Genomic DNA, 13,275 nt, shown 5'->3' with positions numbered 1-13,275 from the left:
AAAGTGTTAATTTTGTAAAAAAAAAAAAGTTATCTTCAAAAGCAAAGGAATTTGACTCTATGGGATGTTAAAAGATACTAAGTTAACACCAGTCTAAGTGGTGTGATGCTGGTGGAGCACAGCACGTAGATCAAAGGAACAGAAAATGTGGCCCCAAGACACAAGCTGATATGACTGAGAAGAAAACACATCTCTAGGAAGGCAGCACAGCATCATGGGGAAGGAAGTAATTGTTGAATTCCTGGTAGTGGGAGAAAAATTTGGAGGTGAAATTATGCATTGAGACCCTGAATTCCTATTTTACAGTAAATCAAATTCAAATTAGATTGGAAAGGTAACAAGAAAATGATAGACACCTTAGGAAATAAAAATAAATTGCAAATATGATTTTTCTTAAGCTATAACTATTGTTAGAAAGATGACAGAATTAATTTTTGTTCACTGGTATAAATTTCATGATTTCCAAAAAAGGTGTAGGCTATTGATAAACACCTTCAAAGATTTCTTTTATTTATGGGGTAGTTCTCTTGGTTGAATTCTCCCCAGTATGTAAACTATAAACCACAAAGGTGTTTCCATCAGTGTAGATTCTGCCCTGTCGAAAATGTTTTGTGTTCTGGGCCAAGGTTAGCCCATACCCGACATCGGCTGGGATTCTCACCAGGGTACATCTGCTGAGGTGGGCTACATATAACCTCTGTGTGAAGGCCTCTCCACATCACACCTGGTTCTGACTTTTCTGTCCTCTCGTTGTCAGGCTGCCACTATGCCACTGAGGAACAGCTCTATGCCCTGTTGCAGGCTTTTAGAAACTGCTGTGGTTCGATGGCCTATTCATTCTATATTTACTGACGACCTGCTGTGTGTCTAAGTAGATGCTTTAGGAGCAGAGGACTTGCTTGCTGCACTCATGAAGTGGGCAGTGCTGCCGAACTCAGGTCTGTGTGAAATGTATTTTAGAGTAGGGCTTGAGGAGAAATGGTCAGTCATCAAAACCACGTGTTGTAGGTATCTGTGCATTTTCCTGAGGACAGAGTCCCCAGTTTTTATCAGGATTGCCTGGTTTTATTAGGATTCCCCACTCTAGGCTGGAAGTCGATAGGATCTGAATGAAGGCATTGCCTCTCAAAGGAAGGCTGGGTTTTCAGGCTGCTTCTGGGCAATTCAGAGTCTCTTTTTCCTGCATTCTCAGGCATGTTCTGAGGAGCTGCTCCTGGCATGAATAAAGAACGAAGAAAACAGGTGCGCTTACACCTTAGCCCATTTTCACTCCCCTCCCTCCACCGCGTTGTTACTAAGCCTTAATCTCCAGCAGGGCTGTTCCCCTCACCGTCCACTTCTGGGAGCCCTACTGAGAGCTGGCATCAGGGAAAGGTCCCTGAGTGCGGACGGCTTCCTTGAACTTGAATTATTTAGGAGCCGTTGCCAAGAAGCCATAGGGACTCACTGGCCTCACTGATGGGAAGGAGAGCGGTTTTCCATCTGTTCACTTGAAAACTCATTTCTACCCCAAAGAGGATGTTTAATCAGATGACTTTCCCTGCCGTTCCCAAATCTCAGGATTTCTTCTTTCTAACAGAACTGAAGGAAGAGAGAGGATCTGGGAAATGGGGAAAACTCAAAGCACGAAACTTTCTCCCCACAGGGGCTAGATAAGAGAGTTGGGTCACCTGTTCAAGATGAAGTGACTCAGTCAGCTGTGTAATTAAGCAGCTATTTTTCTGTTCTCTAGACCCAGAAGTTCTCTTTGACCAGAGGCCTGCTGACCTATGTATGGGTGCCCTCTCTCAGTTAGGGTGTCTTCTTAGCCAAAGTGGTCAGAAACAGAGCTGGGCAGGCAGGCTGCCCTGGAGATGGTGATGCCCACAAGGCCACCCTCTGCTTTTCTACGGGAGCCCTAAAGAGAGCACTGTGTGTAAGCTTCCTCCAACCCACATTCACAAGAGCCCCTAGAAGGATACCCCAAGTGTCTGGGAGGCCTCCTCTTCCTTTTCATACAGCAACAGGGGCCTGAGCCCACCTTCCTGAATGAAGGAGCCATTTGTTTTCTGGAAACCAGGCCCTGGGATTACACCTTTTGAAAACTGTGTGCCAGGCCCTGTGCAAAAGTGCTGATACGCAGGAGTGGGACAGAATCCCTACCACAGAGTAGCTCACCCCATAGCAGGGGAAAGCCCAAAAGGAAGTGAGAAATTACTCCATGTATGTTATTAGGACTGTGATGATGATGAATGCACAGGGCTTCCGATCCAGGTGTGAAGGGCGAGAATGAATGACTAGATTATTTCCAGTTATTTGTTCACATCTGGGGTTCTCAATCCCTGAAAATGGCATCCTTTCAAACACTCAAACCAGAAAATGTACCCTTCTCACCCTGTTTCCCTCACTCTCCAGATGCAGTCCTCTTGCCTCCCCTGAGAATGCTCTTGTCAAGGTTACTGATGACATTCGTGTAACCAAATCCAACGGCACACCAATAATTTAACACAGTTGGTGTTCCTTCCTTCCTAAAGGCCCTCCTACCTTGGCATCCAGGAGTCCACATCCAACTTCTCAGGCCCTTTTGCAGGTTTCCCTTCCTCTACCAGGCCTCTAGATGCCAGAGCAGCCCAGGGCTCTGTCCCAGGCACTCTTCTTTACCTACATTCTCCGTAGGTGGTCTCGCCTAGTCACTGTTTTTGAATAATATCTATATTTGATGACTCTCAAACACCCATCTCAGGCCTGACCTCTTCCCAAAGCAATAGGCTTCGGGAAGTGCTACAAATTTAATGTAATCCTTATGAAAATCACAATGATTTTTTTTTTTTTCAGAAATAGAAAGACCCATTCTAAAATTCATAGTCTTAACCAACTGTGAATAGCCAAAACAATCCTGAAAAAGAACAAAGGTGGATAACTCATACTTATTGATTTCAAAACTCACTACAAAACTACAGTAATCAAAATAGTGTGGTACTGACATAAAGATTGACATATAGACCAATAGAACAGATATCCCAGAAATAAATCCTCACATATATGGTCAAATGATTTTCAAAACAAAAAGTGCCAAGATAATTCAATGGAGAATGGACAATCTCTCGAATAAATGCTGGAAAAACTGGATATCTACATGCGAAAGAATGAAGTTGGACCATTACCTTACACCATATGTAAAAATTAACTCTAGAAGGACCAAAGACCTAAATGTAAAGCTAAAACTATAAAACTTGAAAAAGAACATGGGGGAAACATTGGATTTGGCAACGATTTCTTGCATATGACATGAAAGGCATAGGGAATAAAAGAAAAAAAATAGGTAAATTTTAACTTCATCAAAGTTAAAAATTGTTATGCATCAAAGGACACTATCAACAGAGTAAAAAGGCAACCCACAGAATGGGAGAAAATATTTGCAAGTCATACATTTTTTAAGGGATTCAAATCCAGGATATATAAAGAACTCCTAAAACTCAACAATGGAAAAGCAAATAACCAAATTCAAAAATGGATAAAGATTTGAATAGCAATCTCGTCGAAGAAGATATACAAGTGGCTGATAAGTACATGAAAAGATGCTTAGCATCACTCACTAGGGAACAAAATGAAATCAAAACAATGAGATATCACTTCACAACTATTAGGTTGGCTATTATCAAGAAACAGAAAATAGCAAGTGTTGATGAGAATGTGGAAAAATTGGAACCCATGTGTACTGTTAGTGAGAATGTGAAATGGTGCAGCCACTGTGAACAACAGTATGGCAGTTCCTCAAAACATTAAAAATAGAATTACCATATGATCCAGCAATTCCACTTCTGGGTATATATCCAAAAGAATTGAAAGCAGGAACTTGTACGGATATTTGTACACCCGTGTTCATAGCAGTTATATTCACAGTAGCCTGAAGGTGGAAGCAATCCACTGTCCATTAAGGGATGAATGGATGAACAAAATGTGGTATATAAACAATGGAATGTTAGTTAGCCTTAAAAATGAAGGAAATTATGACACATGCAATAACATGGATGAACCTTGAAGGCGTTCTAAGTAAAATAAGCCAGTCACAAAAGGACAAATACGGTATGATTCTATTTGTATGAAGGACATACCTACAATACTGAAACGGAAGGTCAAACCACAGTTACCAGGAGCTGGGGGCGAGGCAGAATGAGGAATCGGTGTTTAAATGGATATAGTTTCAGTTTTGCAAGACGAAAATAATCCTGGCGATTTGTTGCACAACACTCTGAATGTATTTAATATCACTGAACTGTACACTTAAAAATGGTTAAAATGATTAATTTCATACTGTTTATATTTTACTACAATAAAAATCTGATCATGGCACACTTCTCCCCAATTCTTTTCCCCAACTAAAACCCTCTCGTGGCTTCTGATTGTCTTAAGGATAATGTCTAAAATTCTTACCACAGTCCACAAGGCCTGGCATTGTCTGCCTCTCAGATATCTCACCAGGGGAATTTTCTCTACTTTCTCCACTGTGGCCACACACGCCTCCCTAGCACTCGCCTCAGAGATGGCACACTGTTCTTTTGGCCCGAATTCTCTTCCCCAGCCCCCTCATCCTTCAGGTTTCCATGTCAGCTCCACTCCTGTCCCACTGATGGCAAGCTTCGTCTGGCTGGCAGGGACAAAGCAGCTGGCTGGGGTGTAGTTGACTCTGTGGGGCCAGCCCCCAACAGGCCTGAGGCCAGAGCTGGAAGGTTCTTGTGGGCAAGTGCACAGCCTTCCTCCTCCAGGTCTCAGAGTCCTCTCCCCACCCAGGAGAGGGTGTGGAGTGAGTTGAGTTATCTATGCTTGAGGCTGTCTTAGACCTCTTAGGCCTATAGGAGAGAGAGAGAGAGAGAGAGAGAGAGAGAGAGAGAGAGAGAGAGAGAGAGAGAGAGAGAGAGAGAGTATGTGTGTGTGTGCGTGTGTGTGTGTGTGTGTCCCACTGCCCCATCACTTATTCTCTGAACTGCTTTAGTCTGGGCTTTGGCCAAAGGACCCCACGGAGTAGATGTTTCTTTCCTCACCAGGCAGGGATGGCCAGAGCAGCCCCACATGACTTCTCTGGACAAGACGTTGGGCCCGTCCCTCATTCCATGGCCCTCTCTCCTGGCTCTGGAAAACTTCTGAGCACAATATTCCAGGCAGCTCCTCTCAGAGCATGACACTGAATTATGGTTTTAAACACAGAGGTATTTTCCTCTGCGTGAGAATCTCTTTCCTCTCTTCTTAGCTGTCACCCATGTGGCTGAGGCATCCATGGTTGTGTGGGTCCCTCTCTCAGCTCACCAGCAACATGTAAACAAGTTATGAGCGAGGCTGTACTAGCAGAGACCAGGCTGCCTGGGGCTTCTCAAGAGGGGTGAGGTTTTCGAGCCCTTGCTGGCTACCCTGGGCCTCATGTCCAACTTGCCTAAGGCTGCCTGGGGGCCTCCTCAATGGACTGTGTAGTGGGGCAGAAGGAATAGAGTGGGTAAGAGTATAGGGTCTGGAGTCACTTGGGCCCGATTTGTGTTCCAGCCTTTTCCGATTCCGTGACCCAGCGAACTGCTTTGCCTCTTTAAGCTTCCATTTCCACAGCAGTAAAATGAAAGTTCTACTAGCACTCACCCATTTTATAGGACTGATGTCAGGTGTAGAAAATCATGCATTTAGGCTCAGTGCAGTGGCTCCTCCTCCGTTCCCACAGCTGAGCTGTCCCGTCAGTTGGACAGGTCAGGTCTAGACATCCTGTGTGCAGATGGCACATCCCAGCCTAGAAGACCGTTGGGCCCTCATGCTGAGGGTCTTTGCAGTCTTCTCCACACCCCAGAGGCCTGGTAGCCCCAGAATGACAGCAGAGACAGAATGACCAAGCAGAGCCCCTTTCCCTTCTCCCTCTCCTTCCTTCTCCTGGTTGGTGCTCAGCAGTCTGGGCTCAGACAAGGCCTAGACAACCTCTATCTGGCTTGGGCTGCCCTCTGGCCTTCTGACCAAGTGGGGCACAGGCAGGCGTACACCTCCCTCCAGCAGTCATCCATCTGGAAACAGGCAGAGGCTGACCCCTCAGCCCTGAAAGTCCATCTCCAGATGGCAGCACCTAATACTTAGCCTGACTCCCATTGTTAGGGAGGTTGGGTGGGGGCAGGGCAGAGGTCAAAGGGACAGATGTAGGGGGGGTTTGACATTTTTAAGGAATCTTGGGGTGATTTTTATTTAAAAATAAAAGATCTTTAAAAGTTACACTAGTCACTTCTTCGGGTTCCAATGTCATCTTATAAAGTGTGTTTTGGGCGCTGAACATGAAGCGGAGCTGCAGCACACCTAGCATGAGCTAAGGCGTCACTGGCAACCCAAGCTGGTTTGACTGCCGGGCAGTGAGCAGGGCAGAGCTGTGGGAAAATGACAAACCAGGCACACACAGGCTGCCTCTCTCACCCCGTCTGACAGCTTACCAGGTTAGCTCCTTCCACTCCTCTCAACTACCCCCACTCTGGGAGCTCCTGGGTGTCCCGGCTCCCAGCCTCAACTTCCTCAGACTCTATTATCTGCACAGAACCACTGAATTGTCCTTCCACGTCCACATGGATATGCAGGCGATAGTGCCATTGGCTGATGAACGATTTTCTATCTGTAGAATAAATGAATGAATGACTTTATTGGGTGACATGTCATGTGTTCTTCCCCAGACTGGAGGCTATGGAAGGGAGGGGCCATCTGCTAGGCCATTGCGCTGTTCCCAGCAGTGGGCAGGCCAGCAGTGGCGCTGCAGACATCGCCACCTTTGGGTCATTGGGTCCATTAAGTGTAATGAGCTCCGCCTGCTGGAGTGAGTCAGCCTCGGCAGAGTGAAGTGTGGGAGGGCTGGGCTGAACCATTTTCCAGACAAGTGTGCTGCCTTTGGAAAAGACACAAAAAAGATTCTCAGCTGCACTGATCCTGAGCAGTCTTAAATAGCATGAGAATAATACCAATGATACCTAATCCCGTGCCAAGCATTTTATAAGCATCATTTTGCTTCACCTTCACAGTGGACCTCTGAAGGAGATGTAACGGTCATTCCCATTACAGGTGAGGAAACAGAGGCACTGAGAGGTTAAGTGCCAGACCCAAGGCCACAAAGGAGGGAGCAATGGTGCCATGGCCACACTAGCCTCTCAACGCTGAGGATGGTTTGAGATGGAGAACACAAAGGAGCAGGGAACGGGATTTGAATGTGGGTCCGAATAGAGGGTATGACCTGGGAAACCTGGGACTTGCTTGCTTGTCAAATGGCCTCTGGGGGTCAGAAGGCTTGGGCTGCTGGCCCAGCTCAGCCATTTTCTGTGTTACCAGTGGTTCTCCCTCTCCTGAGCCTCAGTCTCTTCATCTGCATAATGGAACTATGGGCAACTACTTCACAGAGTCACAATACTGGAAGGCAAGACGGATGCCTCGGGCCAATAAGAGAAGTAAAGTTGTTGGTGAAGTGAACACGGAGGACTCGAGGCCCCAGGGCTCATGGAAACTGAAACGGACACAAGTTCAACAAAGTCAGGTTCAAATCTCGTGTGCTGTCGGGGTATGTGAGGACCAGACCAACCTCCAGGCTCTCTGCTGAGCTGCTCTCAGGTGCAGTCTCAGTATGAAGCAGCATCACAGCCCTGAGGAACAGAAACCCGTCCCTGGTGAATGCCCAGGCCAGCACACAGTCCGTCTCCACACGGGCATGTTTCTTTGGTTTTATTACAAACACACCATGGCTCTGCCACACCTGGGAAATCCTGGGCTCTGCATGCTCCACCTACCCTCTCTCCTCTATCTGGACTGGGCCACACAGAAGTGTCCAAGCCATGCATAGGCTTGAGACATGTTTGACAGAGCAGTTCAATTCATAGCTTATAATGATGCCATTTCTCCAGCTGTGAAAGAGCTTTACAAAATCTGTGCCAAGACTCCCACATGACGCTGGATTGCTTGATTCATGTTTTGGGAGCTCCACAAACTTCGGCTCCCTTTTCCAGAGCACTTGGCATAGGCGGGAATTCCACATTTTGGGAGTGGTCCTTCCTGGAAGTAAATGTCAGGCAGTGACATCCAGGTCTCTGCAGGCAGTGGGTGAACGGCCATGTTCAGGGGGAACAAAATCTAAAAGTACATCATCTTTCTCCCTCCTCCCCCAACCCACCCAAGGCTCAGATCTCATTATGGTGCGGCCCATGTACATGGAAGTGTGATATTTGGTTTCGAGAACAGTCTCTTTGGCAAACAGAGAAACTGGCGAGGAGCTGCAGCAGTGCATTCCCTCTGCGGTTCTTCGTACTAATGCTTCATCCTCTCTAATAACCGCTGATAGACAGGGGCTGAAAGAGAGAAGTTTGGAAGGTGAAAATGATGCGGGCTTCCCCATGTCTGTCTAGAACATCATCAGATTCATGAGCACGGGGGCCAAGTGGACTCCTACTGCCACACTCTCCTGCATCCGCAGGTGCTGTGTGGTTTGTGAAACTTCCTCTCTTACTCAGTGAGGTTCTGAACTAGGATTTTCTGCGTCTACCAGCTTGTTTTTTTTTTTTTTAAACTCTTACAGCACCTGGTATTCCAAGGTGGTCTCCTATCCAAGTACTAACCAGGCTCGACCCTGCTTGGCTTCCGAGATCAGACGAGATCGGGCACGTTCAGGGTGGCATGGCCGTAGTACATCTACCAGCTTGGAACTGCGTCCTCACCATGGGCTCCTGCCAAGCCCCTGTGCAATATTCCCAGGCTCCCAAAGCCAAACACTCACATCAGCCCTAAAAGGTTGGTACTCTTATTATCTCCATCCTAGAGAGAAGGAAATTGGGTGTTCTGCACCCGACCCCCAAGGCCTGGCCTGCTTTATTGCACCGTGATGTTTTTATCTATATACGGCAGATGGTAGGCATGGCCTGCTTGAGCGTAAGGCCCAAACGAGTCTATGGGGAATTCAAGCCCAGACCAGACTTACCTAGTTTCACAGAGCTCTGGGTTGCCTGAAAGAAAACATAAGGTGTCAGGTTTTCTAGTGAAAGTTACACCTGCACCTGCTCATGGCAGTGGCTTCGCCCACTGCCACCTCTAGTCAGAATGAATGTTAGGGATGAGAAAGAGGAAGGGGGACATGGAACTGCTGGGCCCGGGGGAGCCTCTCAGTTGGCCTCAGCATCCCTGAGTGATGTGCAAACTCCTACCGAGTAGAGTCTAAGGTGGACACTCCTGGGAGACCCCAAAGCCTGGCTTCCACTGAGACACCAGCCTGGAGCTTGGGGAGCTGGGATTGCACAGGGGGAAGCTCTTGGGAGTAGGAGCTCAGGGACAAGAACCTTTTGCTGAGGGGTGCTAAGGAGACACCTCTGTTCAGAAGTAAAGTGACATGTTTCAGCTGCAGGCCTCTGGGTTAAGGACCGACTCTTGTAGCCTTTTCTCTTGAAATGCAAACCCGTTAGATGCCTCATATTCCCAAGGGGCTCTACCTAACGAGAAGCAGCAAAGGAGCCTGAGTAGGGGCTCCTGGGCCGTGGGCAAGGTGGGGAGCAGGAAGAGAAGCATGCAAAGATTCAGAGGGTCTGAGAGGGAGGTGGGGCTGAGGCAAGGAAGGGAGGCTCCACACACAGCCTGTTCTGTATCCAGAACTCACACTACTGCCCAGGAAGCCCCAGCATCACCCAAGCGGGACCATGTCATGGAAAACAGAAGAGTGACTTGGAGGTCCAGGCTTAGGGCAGGCCAGGCCACCATAAGGCGAATTCAGGATGGGTTGCCCTCCTCGGACAGATAGATTCTAGAGCTGTATCTGTTCTCACAGCAGTGGCTTCCCCACAGACTGGTGCTCAGGGGCCCCGGTTTAAAGGCTTGGGTGTTGCCCACAGAAGGAGCAGGGGATGCTTGGGATCTTTGCCCTGAGCCTCACATAGACCAGGGCTAAGGATGCTCCAATGGGAGTGGGAAGAAGTTTTGAGACTGCCCTGGGAGAGCCGCTGAGAAAGACAGGGGTCCAAAGAGCCTTCTCCAAGGGCCCAAAAAGAGGACCCAGGGCTGCTCGGGCCAAGGACGAGCCTAGCAGGCATCTTACCCTGGAAAATGCTGATGCCTGTTTGAAGATTTCAAGTGCAGAGTCTGCAAGTTCATCCCCTCGTTCCTGAGGTCTGTTGGCTGGAGAAGAAGGAAAAGGCAGCTTTGGTGAGAGAGAAACTATTAGCATGTCATTCATAACAGCTATGAGTGAGGGGCATTGTTGGGCTTTCTGGCTCACATTTTCCAATGAAGTTTTCCTTTATAACTTTCCTAACTCAGGGCAGAATTTGGCCCCTGGGGAGAGAGTGCAAAGAAAGGTGAATGCACAAGCGAGGGTAGAGCCTGGCCTCAACTTCAACTTTTCTGGAGGTAAAGAGAGCTCCCATAAGGCGCAGTGCTTGCTGTAAGAGGGGTGCTTTGAACCACGTTCAATGCATCCACTTGTGACAAACAACTGGGCTGTGTCTGAGTGGGGCTGAGACAGCCAGGAAATTCAGCAAAGAGAGATCTGTCCTTGTGTTCCTTGGTGTAGCGCCTTTGAAACGACAGTTCCTAATTCACTTTCGATCAGACGCAGTGACGCCGTCCACGGCGGCTCAGTTTGCATGTCGCACTTTATTCTTACTTTTGCTCAGAAGAGTTTTTCGATCGAACACCAGCTGCTATGTGCAGAGAAGGGCCAGCTGCAGAGTGAGTGGGAATGGGATACGTCAGGGCCTTACCTGGAGGCTGCAGGACACTGGAGATGGCATAGACCACGCCATTTGTGGCCATGATGTCAGATTCAGCAACAGGTTCCTTATTGACACACACCGCATTGTTTTTCTGGGAGAAAGAGACAATTGTTGAACGTATATTTATTTCATTCATTCAGCAAATGTTTACTGAGAGCTTCTGGATGCCAGATCCTTTGCTAAGTGTTGGGGATACTCTGATGAAAGGAACAGTCCCTGGTGGATTCATTCTAATCCCTTGTGTGGACTCAATATTGTAACTTACAAAATGCTTGTGTGTTACTCACTTTGTCTTCACAGCAATGGATATTGAGAAGGCAGATATTAATGTTCTACTTAGCAGAAGAGGAAACTGAAACTCAATAGAGGCCAAGTGTCCCCTTTAAACTAAGTAGGTGAGAAGGATGGGGACAGAAGCTGGGCCGCCAGCTCTGGGTAAAGGCTCTTTCCACTTCTCCTACTTAGGATTTTCTCACAGGAATCACACCCAGGGTAAATCTATCCCAGGCCTTCCTGAATGACCTATGTATCAAACCCAAAGTGGAAGGGGGAACTGAAGCCTGTGACAGACAGGACCCGACACTCTAAATCTAAAAGCTGGGAGACTCTCAGAGAACCTGCATCGTATACCTGCCTCTCTGCATGCCTTCCTATGTTCTGGAGAGAAACTGACGAGCAAAGGAATGGCTGAGGTCAGGAGAGAGCAGGAAGCAGAAGATGAGCCAGTCGCACACCGGAAGAGTGGTCCCCCCACAAGGGGGTCAGTGGCCTTGCTGGTGCAGCCGAGGAGGCCATAGGCAGTTTCCCAGAGCTGGGCTGCCTTGGAGCTGGGGTCCTCTGAGGCAGTTCCAAAGTGGAACATGCAGAGCAAGGGAAGGCCCACAGACCAAGCATCAGAAGAAAAGTCTCTTGGCATGGTCTGGTTCATGGTGCAGCTCAGTAAGCCCTGAATTTGGGGGGTGGGTGGGGGGGTGGTGAGCATGGGAAGGGAACTGGGGACTGATTTCTCAATGCACACAAGTAATTGCCTAACATCTCCTTAAGGGCAGGAAGATCTAATAGCCTCACCCAGATGTCAATCAGATGCTTTATTCCACTGCAAATCTGGACTTTCTTAGTCACGTTTAAGCACAGTCTCATTTGATTTTCCTGAAAATCCTTTTCTATTTTCTTTCTTTCTATAGACAACATGCATTCAGAGATTCAAGATGTGTCTTAAAGACTGTGCATGTGTCTAATGCCATCCCAGGGATGAGATGTGCCCCTGGAACCTTGGTAGCAGAGCGCAGCCAGCTTTTAAATTTTCAGACACTCACCGAGCTGACTTCTAGCTTGTCGCCTTGGAGAGACTTCAGACGCACCAGGGGCCCGATGCCTCCGCTAACCAGGATTTCGTCGCCAATGTGGTATTTCAGGATGTTGGCAAGCTCCTTAGCATTGCCTGCAGGTTTGTGGGAAAGAAAGCAGAGTTAATCCTAAGGTTGGTAATTGGCATGGTCAAGGAGGGCCCAGAGGAGAAGATGCAAGTGGTCACCCCTGAGATGGAGAACTCTCTGCCTCGCTAATACATACTCATTGAGCACTCGCTGTGTGCTCAGCCCTCGATCCCACCATCTGCGTAATGACCAGGGAATGAGGCCATGACTCTCCCCTATAGCTGGTGGGTTGCTCTCTGTGATGCTGAGGAGTTAATCCATACTCCTCTGTGAGTATGACTCATGTTTCCATGAGCTAAATATTTGCTTGGAAAGCCAGGGACATTTCCAGCACTAGCATCTGGGACATTTCATCATCAGTGTGGCTCCTGATGGTTATAACACAGTAGTGAAATATTTACACATTCTACTCTCAAATGCATATTCTGAGACGGCTATTTCCTGAAGAGAGAACTTAAAAGAGTCGACAGCTGCAATCTGGAGGAGCTATGGAGCCGATGAGGTCAGGCCGAGGGGGGGATTCCCGCCGCAGCGTCCCTCCTCCTCACATCTCAGCATTCCTTCCAGGCCACATCAGCTTCTCCACCAATTGGGGAAAACATCTGATTGCTCATAAAGGTGCACAGGCATTTCCCGAATTAAGTGTGGGAGGCAAGTCTTCAAGTTGCCAGCTGCCCTTTCATTTCATTGACATCAAGGCTGCCCCTGATACTCACATTACCAGCCAAATGGCTAGACCTCCCTAGGGCTTATGGATGGCTATTTCCAGCATCTTGAAACTGAGAATGGAGGAAGTTTTAAAGCATTTTAGAGAATTCACTTGGTTACTGACAAATCCATGCGATGCAGCCACGGGTACCGAGTGATTTCCAACATCCACAACCTGGAGCTGGCAAGAGTTCCCTTTCCACAGAAACACCGCCTGGAGGTGCTGAGCCAAGCTGACCCCGAGGTGCCAGGGGCCTCTCTCTTCCGAGATCTCTAACACCTGGAATGACTGCTAACACCTGGCCAGCCCTCCATCCCCCAGGAGCGCTGGGGTCTAATCGCGCCCGCAGGCCTGAGGAAGGGCATATTTGGCAAGCTTTGCCCACTCCCCTCCTCTGCTCTCACACAGC

The 13,275-nt window shown here is 48.1% G+C and overlaps 1 protein-coding gene and 1 pseudogene across 1 annotated transcript in view; both read right to left on the bottom strand.

Moving 5' to 3' along the window:
- Window positions 1-7,680: 7,680 nt before the first annotated feature.
- TGFBI (transforming growth factor beta induced) overlaps window positions 7,681-13,275 on the bottom strand; it is a 32,289-nt gene continuing 26,694 nt past the window's right edge. Inside the window, exons 11-15 of the mRNA XM_023532011.1 lie at window positions 12,038-12,162; window positions 10,710-10,812; window positions 10,046-10,125; window positions 8,942-8,966; window positions 7,681-8,315 (exon numbers count right to left, since the gene is read on the bottom strand). Coding sequence (XP_023387779.1) covers window positions 8,275-8,315; window positions 8,942-8,966; window positions 10,046-10,125; window positions 10,710-10,812; window positions 12,038-12,162 — 374 coding nt within the window. The 3' untranslated portion in view covers window positions 7,681-8,274. The remainder of the gene's footprint in view (window positions 8,316-8,941; window positions 8,967-10,045; window positions 10,126-10,709; window positions 10,813-12,037; window positions 12,163-13,275) is intronic.
- LOC111741207 lies at window positions 8,534-8,652 on the bottom strand (annotated as a pseudogene).

This window comes from Pteropus vampyrus, unplaced genomic scaffold, assembly GCF_000151845.1.
Source record: "Pteropus vampyrus isolate Shadow unplaced genomic scaffold, Pvam_2.0 Scaffold74, whole genome shotgun sequence".
NCBI classification, from domain to species: domain Eukaryota; kingdom Metazoa; phylum Chordata; class Mammalia; order Chiroptera; family Pteropodidae; genus Pteropus; species Pteropus vampyrus.
This window is presented reverse-complemented; position numbering and strand designations above follow the sequence as displayed.